Here is a 14,669-nt window from a genome sequence, read left to right as displayed (position 1 = left end):
TTTTTTAAATACGCAACAAGTATTAGATCATTTGTGATAGAGACAGACACAATAATTTCACTATATTTGATTCTAATCAGCAATAAAGATTACTGGGATTTTAATAACCAGGGCAAAGAGGAAAAGCTTATAAAGCTTAGTTGAAATAATATAAAAAGGTCAGAAAGGTCAGAAGTCTATCAGTGTCTTTTTACAATGTTATTGAACTAAAACAGAAACAATATCTAATAAAAAATAATATATAAAAACTCAAGTAAAGATTAGATCATGTATAACACTAAACTGGATGCGACAACTGTTGCACAGCACATGTCCGATGTAGAAATGGTGTAAAATGTTCTAGTTATTATTAAGTATTAGAGTTCATCGTGTGGCACATGGAGCTGTCGTCCATAATCCGTGACTTCACTGTGCATAAAAGTGTCTTGATTTTTCAATATCTCAGCCACGGAGAGCCTATCATCACCATCTTGGTCCATTTCCTTGATAAGATGAATAGCCTGTATAACATTTAAGAAAATAAAACATTTAGATTTGATTTCAAGGTTTATCAAGTGTTAAATATAATTAAAAGTAATTATTAATGCTAATTCTGTGCCGGCATTCATTGACTCACCTCTTCGCGCGCAGAACCGTAGCTGTTTGGAGCAACCCAGCGGAGCTGTTCATCCCTGTTCAGTTTGCCGTCTCTATCCTGGTCATACAGATCTTTAAAGCGCACCGTTTCCTCAGCTTCCCACTGTGATGGCTCATCCTGATCTTAAAGGGGTCATATTATGATTTTTTTTTAAATGTAAAATAAGTCTTTGGTGTCCGTAGAGTGCGTATGTATATTCCTCAGGCAATGTGCGGAGTAAAAACATTCTCGAAATTGTAATACACATTGGGGTGGTTTCTCGGACAGGGATTAGACTAGTCCTAGACTTAAACACTTTTAAGAGCTCTCCAAACTGAAAACAACTTACACTTACATATGTTAAAATATTAGTTATATTTCCTAATTAAACTAAGGCCTAGTCCTGGATTAAGCTAATCCTGGTCCGGGAAACCGCCCCATTTAGTTTAATTGCTAAACTACAAGTGAATGAAATTTCAATTAATTTGAACGACGCGCACAGAAGTATTACCACCCGCAAAATGGAAAACAATGGGACAAAATAAAGTGATGACTTTCGAGTTTCAAATGGCCAGTATTTTGTTATTCTTGAACCCATAGACATGGTCTTGGTGTCATTTTAAAGCTTTTTTCAAGCTAGTTTTAGCATTTAAACATGTTGCAAATTTTACTCACATACCTACCTTTTGCACATTTTATTTATGTTTAGTAGCTGTTTCTAGCTTAAGCAAATCCACAAACTAATAAAATGATTTATTATTTTTTACAAGGTCGTCTGTTGACTGCTGTATATAAAACCTCTTCAATATAGTTGTTGTTCTTTATAAATAATAAAATAATAATAATAACAAAGTACCGGCACCTCTTTTGGGCAACTTAAAGCACTGGGTGTGTCTCTTAAAATGCAAATGAGCTGATCTGTTAACCCAGACATTGTCTTAACTTAAACAATCAAGTAAACATCACTTAATATTTTCTGTTTTGAAGCCAAAGCTTAAAAAGTTTAGTTGATATAACTTTTAAGCTTACAAATCCATTAAACTAAAACATTCAAGTAAAATGAACTTAAGATTGTTGGTTCATGTTGTGAGGAGTGCCCATAATCCTTTGCGCCTGAATATTTTGATTATTTTCTGCTTTTTCACAGAATAAAAACTGATAAGAACTTTCTCTACTCAAATATTTTTTAATAAAATGTCATAAAGGTTCAAGCTCTTATATTATTGATGTTGTTTTGTTGTAAATGATAATTTTGTGAAGTCACCGTTCAGGGGATCAGTGTTTCCATACATGAACCCTTTTCAGAACATTCTATTGTATTTCTCTCTACAGTACTGACAATGTATGTCAAAAACACAGTTTTGCGCGTGTTTCTGTGGAGAATCACGTTTATTCAATGATTGACTTAAAGTCAGTCATTCATTTTGTGTTATAATACCATTTATAACATCAAAAGTAATATAAAGTTATAAAAAACTAAAGTTATATGCAACGGGTTTCCTCACAAATTTCAATATCAACTAATCCAGGTAAAGAGTGCAGGAATATTGAAAGAAATTAAAACATTAAGTACATTAAATTTAAAATTAATTGTTATTTCAACCAGGCAAAATTAACTTTTTTAGGGCAACGTTTTTCCATAATTTTTTTAAGTTCAATCAACCTGTATGGGCTTACAGTGGCACTGATTGCCATGATGGTGGTTTGTTGAAATTGAAACTTAACTGTGCAATATTTTTTTCTCTCTCTGCACTAAATGGCAGTGCCGTTTCACGCAGTATTTAAATGATCACAGGACCTCGCCGTTCGGCGAAATATGGTTGGGCACACAGGGGAATCTTTACTTTAAAAATTACAGAAATGGCCGATTTGCATGAAATTAAGGTCACAGACAACCTCTGCAATTAAAGCGACTTAAAATGACTAGAGGTCACCAGGTAAAATTCCATTTGAATAGAGCGTAAGCTGTACATTGTAACTGATGTAATACATAATAAATTAAATCATAAATTATTTAAATCTGGCGGCTGAGCGCTTAATTTATATTTCAAAGGCTTATTATTAAGTTCAGTATGTCTCTGTAACGTAAAATAATGTTAGAAATGCTATAAATATATATATATATTTGCATGAAACCCTGGAACCAGAAAATGTCCCACCCAATCATAAAACATGTCAAATATATTACAATTTTTTTCTTTTATACACACGAGTCAAGAAGTAAATATCTTTTCAATTCTATTTTTTCAATTTATCCAAATATAATTAGGTTGATTTTATTTGTCAGTCTAAACTATTTAAACCTGTTTACCCAGTTACTCAAGAGAAACTAAAAAGTTATGGAAAATAACTTTTTGATTATTATTTTATTTTTTATTTTACAATCTGTTTTGTTTAGGCTCTAGTTTTGAATTTAAACAAGTGCAGACAACATTTCTAATACATAAAATAGTTAAATATTTAAATGGAGAAGATGCAAAGTGAATTATATGTATAACATAGATAAATCACAAGTCATACCATTTGCTCTGAGATCTCCGATGAATTCCCTTAAGCTGATAAATCCATCTTTATCCAAGTCATATTCACTAAGCACATCTTCAATGGCAAAATCCTAAAAAGAATATGCAACCGCAAAGCACATAATCTTTAAGTAGTAAACAGTCATTGATAATAACGATTATTGATTTTGTTTTAAACGGTACTTACAGCCATGTGGTCCACCTCAGATGGATGAGTAAATGCTAAGAACTCTGTTAAATTCAGGCCAGCTGAGCTATCCATATCAGCAAAGTCAAAACGTCTTTTTTCCTTTCCATGGAGCTGTGGATAGACAAAATAACATTTACAAACAGTCACAAAAGACTCAACTTGGTCATTTCACAATACAAACTGTCATTGTATATCCTGCATGCTTCGACAACGTACAAATCGGAGTGATTCTTCCTCTGGGTCTTCAAGAACAGAATCTTCATCCACCGTCACAGTATGACCGTGCATAACCATGTTGTATTCATCCCACGACACCTGCCCATCATTGTTGGAGTCAAATTCAGAGAAACGTTCTTCGGCATCATCCAGCGCATACCTTCTGTACACCCTCTGTATCCATAATGTGATTTCCTCTGAAGAAGCAACAGATAAGTTTGGTAAACTTTGCACACAAATTCATGATCACGCAGAAGTATGTGTCTTTATTTCCACAACTGACCTGCTGAAAGATATTTATCAGAGTCTGTGTCAATTTTCTTCACTATCTCCAACAGTCTCTTCCGCTGCTCAGATGGACTGAGTTTCTGTATTTCATCTTTATCCTGTTAAACACAGACAGGTTGTTGGCAATCTGCATAACTTTAAAGATTAATCATGCATAAAGAAGAAGATACCTTTGAACCAAGAAAGGCATTTGCATTATGCTCATGATGATTATGTTTGACTAAATGATCTTCTTGGACAAACTGGTTCCCAATAGCTCCTGATGTACAACACGCCAACAGCAAAAACAGAATTGAGAGTTTCATTACACCTGAAAAACACAAGCACAGATCAAGCCCCATTATTATTAATAAGACAATAGCTGGTGACGTCCTCTTGTGATAGTCTATGCACAATATCAAGATATCTTTAAATGTACAAAATACAACACATCAGAATTTAAAGGATCGCACCCTTCAGAAAGAACATACATTGTTAACTCCGATGCGATGTGTTTTAAGAGAAATTTAAACGTAAATACATGCAAATTCACGTTAAAGCTAACAAACTTATCTTTCTTGTGTGTGTGCAACAAGTTATATATGTTTACAAGCAAGTCACTTACTTTTACAAGGTTGTTTAGTAAAGTTTTTAGCTGAGCTTGTTGCCATGGTGCGCACTCTGCGTAGAAAGTCATCTCTGCTGTCTTGTGCCGTTTCATGCGACTTTAATTAGCGCCACCTGCTGGTCTGGTGCAGGGTTTATTAAAATTCTGATTGGATCTTAAATTCGGTCTTGTAAAAAATAATAATTTTTAATTAATCAAAATACATTTTCCTATAGTAAATGGCATCACAATAAATTTAGTGTCAATATCTCAAATGTACCAAGTATTTTGAAGTAATTGTTATCACGAATAGACATCTGCACTAGTAATCCCTATTAAGAAAAGTGAATTACTGAAATGTTTCGTCTAGCAATATATGAATTAATGATATCTGTAACTGAATTTGAATGGCAGATCCATTTGACATTTAACTAGTGAAAATAAAGTGGGTTTTACATTTCGACCACAATTATTTAAATCAAGACTGCATATTTTGTGCAAGTGATGACATCATTGTCACGTAAAAACGTTTCCTGATATCAAGAATTGATAATTTTAACGAATACATAATTCATTGTTGATATCATATACATAGAATTATTAAAAGTTAAATACGCAGCATGATTTGCGTTTCAATTAACTCCGTTTTTGGGCAGCAGATGTCGCTGTTTCTCTATGATCTTTGCTTTCTGATTTTCAGCAGGAACTGACGTTTGTGTCTACGACTACACGAGCAAATTTTCCAGCTGCCTGGAGCAGAATGTCCAGCAGCGTCAGAGATCCGCGAGTCTGAAGGTGGGAATCGTCCTTTATTCACACAAACTCTTAGTTTGCATGTTATATTTACTCGTCAGCCGCCGGAACTTTACTCTGCCGTGTTTGTCTGAATATCTTACCTGTTTGTTTTTCTTTTGCTTGTGTTTTTACTTTTGTTGGCGCGTTCAGTCTGCCGATTTCCCGGAACACTGGACAGACATTGAGAAAAAGTTTCGGAAACAACTTTCAACCAGAGATATTCATATATATTCTCCTGATACGTTTATACAAAGTTTGAGGGTTGTTTATAATGTTTATGACAGATGATTTACTGTGTTGACATTGCGGTTAATATTATTAGCTGTATTTAATAGCAATCCAGCGGTTTGTTGTTATAGTTACGAGGCTGCTTTGAATCTTTTAGATGTAGGTCGCACACTTTGCGTACTCGGTGTACTTTGATTATTGAGTTACAAACGTTTCGTTTTCCCTTTTGATAGCATGATTTAAAGAAACGTTGAATTATTTACATAACCTATTAGTGTAAATACGTATAAGTGCTTAGTGATTGATCTCAGGGGTTATGCTGCAAAGTATAGACTGTTTTTGTAGACTGTAACTTATAGGCAAAAGTAACTAACTTAATGTTATTATAATGTATATGTTTTTCTAAACACTAAAGAAGATGAGTTTATGCAAGAAGCTATAGCCATATAGACATGGCAGTTTTAATGTTCCTTCAGCTCAAACACGGTTTGACAAGGCAAATACATTTATAAGTAATGTATAATAGTCATTAATAGTATTTTAATGTTTCTGTGCTACTTTTTACCAGTGTTATTGTGTTAACTGACTGACAAAGCAGGTTTTGTCATGTCTTTTTTGCCAAGAAAATGGATAGTGTAAATGTGCTGATTCGGTACATTTTGCCTCTTAAAAGTCAGACCCTGGTTTTACGTAATGGTTTTGTGATGTCACCATAGTAATATGTGTGAATCATGTGCTTGGGTATGCTAGCTTGTCTAGAAAAGCATGTGTAACTTATTTTTTCTATCCTGCAATTGTTTTCAATCTAAATAAGCTATGTTATGTAAACAGGACATGTGTAATGACAAGTTACACACATTATAAGTGCCTGTATTGTGTCATCTATAATTCATTCCCTCATCTATAAATATTCTCACTGTCTTGTCTTAGGAAATATTTATCATCTCTGGACTTGTTTCCCAGGGCCTTAGCAAAGCATCAAACACCAAACTTGTTGTCTTTCAGAGTCTTGTTTTGAAGTCCATTTCTGGTTTTAGAGATGTACTGTATGTGTGTTTACAGATAAGAGCCCTCAGATGCAGGTCCCCAGAGATATTTTTGCATAAGACGCTTTATGTCATGTTTAAACACTTTCAAATTTACTTCAACGTTTTTTTAACTAATGCACCGTTAAAACCATGTGCATGATCTAGTTAGTCATTTCTGTCTTAAGACTGATGTCTGTACTTTGAACCGCAGTAGAGGAACCTGATAAATTGTTTTACAGTGAGGAGGACATGAACATTTTTGCTGACTTCCTTTATGAAAGCGAGTAGTTTTAAAAAGCATTGATTTTGGGGGTTTTCAAGTACAGAGATCTAATGTTTTGTCTTTGATAGAACGGTGCAGTGATGCATTAACCTTAAGGGGTGGGTAGTGAACTCTCACGAGAGTTTTTGCTGCAAAAATTTGGTAAACCAGAGAGTGCAGAGCCTTCATATCTCTCTGACTTTGTCTAAACCTTTGTAAATGCTTCATCTAGCTTCATCTCTTCTTTGCACAGTTTGAAATGGTTGCAATAGCTCGGCTGTTTGTCTTACTGATAAGAGATGCACACAGTCTCTTCTTTGAACAATAAGGAGATCAGCCTCTCTGACTTGCATGCTAAATTCCTCACTGTACAGTACACAGTGGCCTCAGTGAAGTATTGATGGCCAGTGTAGGGTACTACCCTTGGGAAAATCTGGTATTCGTTTCTTACTAAATTAAATTGCATTACCTACAATCGCATTGCCAACTTATGTACTTATCAGGCACTTTTAAATCTGTTGTAAAGTACTAATCAGAGGTGCATACATGTTGACATCACTACCAATTAGGGCTACAAGATGTATCAAAATATCGCAAATGTGCATATTGAAGTATGCATATCGCTATGGTTTGCAAATATATATAAAGTTATATATAATAAAAGATTTGGGTACTGTAGATGCAAATAGCAGAGAGACTGGCGAGACCTGGAGAGGGATGTTCCGTTTTTGGGGAGCCTTACTACAGTTGACACATTTCACCATCGTAACTCTCAGCCCAGGTCTAATTTGTGCATTTTTAGCACGTAGTTACTCAGGTGTTGAATGAGAAACTCAAGCCCAATTCTGTCAATTCTGTGTTCAGTTTGGTGCTGTTTGATTTGCAAGCTGGCATGTCTTTGCTCTGCAAGAAAGAGGGAAATGTCTGGTATGTGTTTGTAACCACTTGCCATTCACCCGTTAAGTTCGGAGTTGGACACACCCTCTCTGGCCGCTCATCTCTGCTGTGTTTGTTTGATTTATTCGATTCACAATCTATAAAGATTTCTTGTATTCACTACATCAGTCTAGTTGACATATAACTTGTAACGGGTGTTATATCATATGTGATGCCTTGTGCAGTTTAGGGCTGTCACAATGATTAAATAATTGTCTTATCGCAATTGTTTGACCTCATCGCGATGATTTCAGATCACTGCAATGATTGCACATCTCTTTAAAAAACACAAGGGGGAGCTGCAGAGCCTGTATAAACGAGACAGTGTCTGATGGCGCTATTTAACTGAAAGTGTAATGCAATACATTGCAAAGCCATTCAATACAGTAGTAAAAAACAGCTGCCAAACTTTGATAAGCAGTATGAACTGACAGGAAAACATACATTTCTAAAACAGCAATTTCAAATTTAGGGAAGTGAAGGATGCTATTCTTAAGAAACTGTAAGGAATTGATTTTTTTGCAGCCACTACAGACATGTGGTCCAGTAGGGTTGTGCCGATAGACGATATTATCGTGTATCGACGATCTTCAGACATATCGCCAATGGCAGGCTTTCATGGCGATAGGTCATGACGATAGTTGGCGAATGGTTATTATTATTATTATCATCATCATAGTTTTATATTAACACCCACAATGCATGCTTTTCCTCACATGAGGGTTTGTGGGCTTCACTTTACGCGGAGAGCTTGTAAAGAGAGAATTCCTTCTTGCACGTACCTGCACTTAAAGGGATACTTCACCGATTTAGCATTCAGCTTTGTATCTGTAGAAACCCGGCAGTATTACTGAATGACCATGTTTCCCTCCATCATTTCCCCCTGAGAGGAGAGATATCTGCATTTTGGTTCTGCAAAAAAGTCCTCCGATGATGCAAAAATCGTCATATTACATCATCGGAGGACTTTTTTGCAGAACCAAAATGCAAATATCTCTCCTCTCAGGGGGAAATGAGGGAGGGAAACATGGTCATTCAGTAATACTGCCGGGTTTCTACAGATACAAAGCTGAATGCTAAATCGGTGAAGTATCCCTTTAATGCGCGCGTCTTGGTCTCCTTCTACCACTAAATCCAGCGCGCCGCGTCATGAGCAGCTGCGCTTCTCTCTGTCTCACCTGCACGCGCTCTCGCATCTGTCCGAAGTCTAAACATAAACTAAAGTAGTAATCCTTATGTATTTATTCAGTTTAATGCTTTTTATGCGAGCTGCGGCAAACTTTACTTTTTGTTTAAAATATGACCCTCTGCATATTAGCGCCTCTCTCTCACTCTCGCGTACGTGCAGAAAGCTGCGCTCTGTCCGAAGTCAGATCACTAGGTATTTATCCTGTTTATGATATGCATTTCAAGGAGTTGTAGCAACACGTCCCTCGTGTTTAATATATGATTGTGTTTAAAATATGATCGCGTTCCGCTGGACCGATGCGTTTAAAAAGGCACCACATGAGAGCACCACTGCTTGACACGTGCAGTCTTCTGCAACAGCACTAAACCAATGCATTGAATTGTTTGTATGTGCGCGCACGTGTGTGTGCGTGCGCAGATGCATGTTTTTACAGTTATTAAGTAATCATGATAGGGTTTTAATGATGCGCTCGCATTAATGGCATCAGGTTTAAGAAGGTTGCGGTCATGACGGTGTTGCTCTTGTTTTTTTTTGTCCACCCATCAAGTGACTTGTTATAATGAGTAAAAAATTAACATATAAAAAAATGAGTAAACTACTGCCCCGCCCCCCGATAATATCGTGTATCGCCGATCTCACAGGCTGACGATAGGACGATCTGAAAATAGGGCATATCGCCCAACACTATGGTCCAGTACTACTAATATGACCCTAGTATTATTTAAGGCCTGTTCTGGTATAGCATTTTTATTTTCAGTTATTTTTCAGACACTTTATTGTGTTTATTTCTTTTAAAGAATTTTCAGTTTTTGAAAGATATATTCATTAAATGATTAGTTTTAAATATGTGTTATGTAATGCATGAAAATGACATGTTAAAGCAATAAACAGTCAATTAATCGTCAAAGTCCTAAAACTTGGAATTAATCTTCATAATCGGCACAGTTTATTAGGCAATTATTAATTGTTAGCCAAATGTCATAATCGTGACAGCCCTAGTGCAGTTTATCTTTAGTTTGTCTTTATTTGCTTAGTCGAACTACAAGTACATTATAATTCCCTGTGAATGCATAACACTTTAAAAATGCTATATGACATCATCCAGTCACTGAAACACAAATGTAATATTTTCTCAATTTCATTTCACAGGACCCTGTAAAGAATTGGTCGGAACCTAGCTGTACCCATCTCCCCATGTACATTGCAAGGCAAAGCTGACACCATGGCCCACATATCTAGTGGCAATGGGTTCAAGGTTGACAGGCCGGCCTCCCCGGGGATGGTACGGCCCAAAGGGATTGTGGGAAAGGAGGAGGCTTTGCGAATGGAGGCTGAGGCCTTAGCTAAACTTCAGCGTGAGAAAAGGCACACACTTCAAGCCTCAACGCCTTCCGCTAATCCCCTTTCCAATCCCACTGCGCAAACATCCACTAGCCGGCAAGAGAAAGACCTAATTTTCTTCCCTGAATCCGAAACACAAAAAAACAAAGAAAAAGACAAGTTTGGGGACATCGATTTAGAGAAGATGACCAAGGAGGAGCTGGAAAAGCTGCTTCTGGATGACAGTTTTGGCGTAAACAAAGTGACAAGACCTTCTTCTCTGCTAGGTTGCAATCTCAGTGCATCGTATCCTGGAGGACATGCATTAAATTCTGCTCCATTCCACTGGACACCTAACTCTGCCCTACCTACCCCAACACACGCACAGACTTCCATTTTTCCCTCTGTTCCCTTCCCGAAGCCTCCATGCTCTTTCCAGAATGGTTTTAGTCCAGCTATTTCTCCCTTTATTAGTCTCCCTGCCCATACAAGCCCCTTCCTCTCCTTTACACCCATCCAGCCACCTGCTGCTTTGGTTTACTCGCAGCCGGCCGTCACCCCAGAGATGGCCAAGCTGTTTGACAAGATTGCCAGCACTTCTGAATACTTGAAGAATGGCAGGTCTTCCAGCATGGATGTTGACTCGGAAACTGCCAAGTCCCTGGAGCCTGTGCCTCAGCCCTTAGAAACTCCCAACTTCAGTCGATTTGACTGGTTGGACTTGGACCCTCTCAACAAGCGCAAGGTGGAGATAGACGAGACACCCAATGCATCAGGCAGTCCTGTCTTGGAGGAGTCTGGCACAGCAAAGGACCCATGGGATGCAGTTCTTCAGGATGAACCTGAGGTTATGGATAGTAGCAGTCCTCCAGCGCAGGTGAAGGGCAAGGATAATTTAGCATCTCAGCCCAGAAGAGCATCAATAGGGTCGGCCGTAACTAGAAGCCATTCCGTCAACATACCTGCAACCTCAACGTCTCGCATCCCAGGCAAACAGGTAGGAGAGAAACTTCCTTTCTGCTGACCCATAACATGTTGGCAGCCCTGTGTGTTTAATATACTTCAGTATTGATTGCAGAAGCGGTTATCAGATTCTCTTCTGCATTGTTGGGAAAGCCCACAGTACGTTATTGGCTTTAACCGTGCAGACAATTAAAGCACAGCATGCAGATAACAGCACCATTGCAAAAAATTTAAAAAATTTAAAAGTAATTGACAAGACAGTTAAGGTCAAAGTATAGTCCATATTTTAAACAAGATGTATTTGCAATTTGTCGCAATGCATTTGTTGCAATGTCAAATAACTATGCTTTGCAAGGCTGTGCATTCGACTGAATCAGATTTGGCTCGTATTGATAAGGTAGTAAAGACCATATTAACTCCTGCCAGCATTGCATTGTGAGCTAATCTTCAAAACATAGTAAGGAGGGTCACATTTCCGGCTGACGTTAGAGGTATTAAGGCCAATCACAACGTCTAGGAGAACACAGTGCTTTTCAAAACGATGAGCTTTGTATAAAATCAGTGCGTTTGAGGAAGTTAGGGATTAATGGAGCAACAATAATGTATGGTATGTGGAAAATAATGTGTTTTTTATTTATCAAAAACCACAAAATAACGTTGTTTTTAGCAATGTAAAGGGCTCATTATAGATGTGCGTAGCCGCGACGGCGTCGGTTTTCATTAATACTTTTGCGTCGTCGTCCGCGTCGACGTGCAAACACATGCGCAGACCGCTGGTAGGCAGTAACCACGCGTGTAACCACAGTAGCAGGGCAACCATCAAAGAAGAAGAAGCTTGGCAAGTTAACCCACAAACGAAGAAGAAACAGCAACTTGTTGTGTATGATTTGAGAAGACAGCAATGATGGAAGTAAATAAACAGCGACTTTTGATGCAGTTTTAGTTAAATCACTCCTCAACTTGGCTTATCTTTGTTTTCACCGTCACAAACGGAATTACCTATGATGAGTTTTTTTACCTGATGGGAGCGGTTCTGGTGGACCAATCACAGCGCTTGCGGTCCGCGTTGATCTGACGCGCTGTTAAAATTTTTGCGAGGTGCGCGTCAGGCTACGCAGAGCTACGGATAGCTTACGCCGTAGCTACGGCGTAGAACATACGCACGACTATAAATCGAGCTTAATAGGTCTGCATGTGTAACTGCAAAACTTAACTGCATATTAAAGGAATAGTCTACTCATTTTCAATATTAAAATATGTTATTACCTTAACTAAGAATTGTTGATACATCCCTCTATCATCTGTGTGCGTGCACGTAAGCGCTGGAGCGCGCTGCGACGCTTCGATAGCATTTAGCTTAGCCCCATTCATTCAATGGTACCATTTAGAGATAAAGTTAGAAGTGACCAAACACATCAACGTTTTTCCTATTTAAGACGAGTAGTTATACGAGCAAGTTTGGTGGTACAAAATAAAACGTAGTGCTTTTCTAAGCGGATTTAAAAGAGGAGCTACATTTTATGGCGTAATAGCACTTTTGGGAGTACTTCGACTCGGCGCAGTAACACCCTCATTCTCCCATTATGAGAGGGAGAAGGGGACCGGACTTTTCAGGCGAGTCGAAGTACTGCAGCTCCAGCGCTTACGTGCACGCACACAGATGATAGAGGGATGTATCAACAATTCTTAGTTAAGGTAATAACATATTTTAATATTGAAAATGAGTAGACTATTCCTTTAAAGCAGGGGTGGGGAACCCTGGTCCTGGAGGGCCACTGTCCTGCAGAGTTTAGTTCCAACCCTAATTAAACACACCTGAAAAATCAAATTAAAGTCTTCATGATTACTTGGAAATGAAATCAGGTGTGTTTGATTAAGGTTGGAACTAAACTCTGTAGGACAGTGGCCCTCCAGGACCCAGGGTTCCCCACTCCTGCTTTAAAGGCTCTAGATATAAAAAAATCTAAATGAAAGATTTATTTTTCAAATTTGCTCAAAGTATATAACATTTAGACCTGGATATTCATGTTATGTGCTAGAAATACCAACATGCTAACTTTAATATATTTGTTAAGCACTTAAGTAAGAATACAGCAGTGTTTTAATATGAAAGAAGGTAGCTTATAAAAATCTGTGCCAGTATTGTAAAAGGTTTTAGAAACTAATACCAAGTCGCTGCGTTGAACTCCATTGCTCCATTTTAAATTGTGGTCATTCCATCTTGAATTTTTCTTAGTTGGATCTTATAAAATTTTGGCCAAGCTCAAATGGCGCTTGCTTTCTTTACCAATCTTTTATTTAGATCCTTGTTTTATCTTTGGTCTTTCCTGAGTAACCACATTGATTGCCAAAATAAAGAATGACTTCCTGAAAGTACTGCATGAGACTTTGATTCCTTATGGGGGTGTGGGTAATGCGTGCTTTATTTCCCAGAAATCCCACTTCCCGTTTTATTATGCTCATTTCTGACCAGGACAATTGACTGTTGTCACACATTTCCCATAGATTTTGAATTATTTATGACCATACAGTGGGAAAGCTGTCGCTAAAGAAGAGTCAGAAGTTTCAGTCTAATGTTATTTCCCTTTAGGATGTGGACTGTGTACACGTTTAAGGAAAGGGAATATCGCCATATGTGAACCTGTGAAAATCAAGGCTAAAGTCTCATAATATAAATATTCACTGGCAAAAAATATTTTTGCATCATGCAAAATTCTGGTTCAAGTTGGCGTAGTATTTTGTACTACATGCCTCTTTTCTTTGTGTGGGTTTGTGTAGTGAAGACTGCTGCTGGTCCCATTAGCTGAGACAAGTCCCAGCTAGCTGTCTTTTCCCCATGGGTTCTCCCCTGACATGCCTAGAGCAGGGCCACAGCTCACCGTTTCCATAGCAACCCTCTTTCGGAGTGCACAGAGTGTGTGAAAGAGCAGGAAAACTAATCTGAGCTTGGGCTTTGGTGTACAGTTACAGTTACTTTACCTCACAGACAGCATCAGATACTGTTATCACTGCATACTTTAGCCCTATCATCACACACAACCCAAAAGATCTGTTTGTTGTTGTGTGCATTAACAGGCTCAGTGTAAGAGGCTCAATGTTGCCATTACTCGATTCTTTTGGTTCAAGTTACAAACACATCATGAAAGGTGCTTGCTTGGTTTTGAGAGTATGTACCACTGCACATACAAACATGACAGAGTAAGATGCATATACATGTAAAGAATAAAGGAGAAAATATTTTTGTAGATATTTCAATATAGTGATGTGTACATAGGTCGAGTATACATATAAATTTAAGCAATAGAATAATGTAGTGTAATATTATTGTAGCTATTATTACTATTATTATTATTTACATTTTCCTAACCCTAAAACTTGATGATAAACAAATATAAAAACAAAATAATGCCTCTGTCCAAAGGCTATAAAATGCTGCTTTCGGAGGCTGCCTTCCAAGGCAGGAAGACATCAAGGGACTGTATGTCCGAATCCAGTGTTTGTTTTACTTCCTTTCTCCTGAGATACCTTCA

General features: G+C 37.7%; 2 protein-coding genes across 2 annotated transcripts in view; one reads left to right on the top strand and one right to left on the bottom strand.

The window, feature by feature from the left end:
* Positions 1-83: 83 nt before the first annotated feature.
* Positions 84-4,582, bottom strand: rcn2 (reticulocalbin 2). Its single transcript, XM_073853565.1, has 8 exons — positions 4,437-4,582; positions 4,003-4,142; positions 3,828-3,930; positions 3,545-3,741; positions 3,326-3,439; positions 3,137-3,230; positions 617-759; positions 84-500 (listed from the first exon to the last, which is right to left on the bottom strand). Exons 1-8 carry the CDS (start codon positions 4,480-4,482, stop codon positions 357-359), a joined length of 981 nt encoding a protein of 326 aa, XP_073709666.1. The 5' UTR covers positions 4,483-4,582; the 3' UTR covers positions 84-356.
* A 479-nt stretch (positions 4,583-5,061) lies between these two features.
* pik3c2a (phosphatidylinositol-4-phosphate 3-kinase, catalytic subunit type 2 alpha) overlaps positions 5,062-14,669 on the top strand; it is a 46,916-nt gene continuing 37,308 nt past the window's right edge. Inside the window, exons 1-2 of the mRNA XM_073853564.1 lie at positions 5,062-5,213; positions 10,006-11,173. Of these exons, the coding sequence (XP_073709665.1) occupies positions 10,079-11,173 (1,095 nt within the window). The 5' untranslated portion in view covers positions 5,062-5,213; positions 10,006-10,078. The remainder of the gene's footprint in view (positions 5,214-10,005; positions 11,174-14,669) is intronic.

Source organism: Misgurnus anguillicaudatus, chromosome 15, assembly GCF_027580225.2.
Source record: "Misgurnus anguillicaudatus chromosome 15, ASM2758022v2, whole genome shotgun sequence".
Classification (NCBI taxonomy): domain Eukaryota; kingdom Metazoa; phylum Chordata; class Actinopteri; order Cypriniformes; family Cobitidae; genus Misgurnus; species Misgurnus anguillicaudatus.
This window is presented reverse-complemented; position numbering and strand designations above follow the sequence as displayed.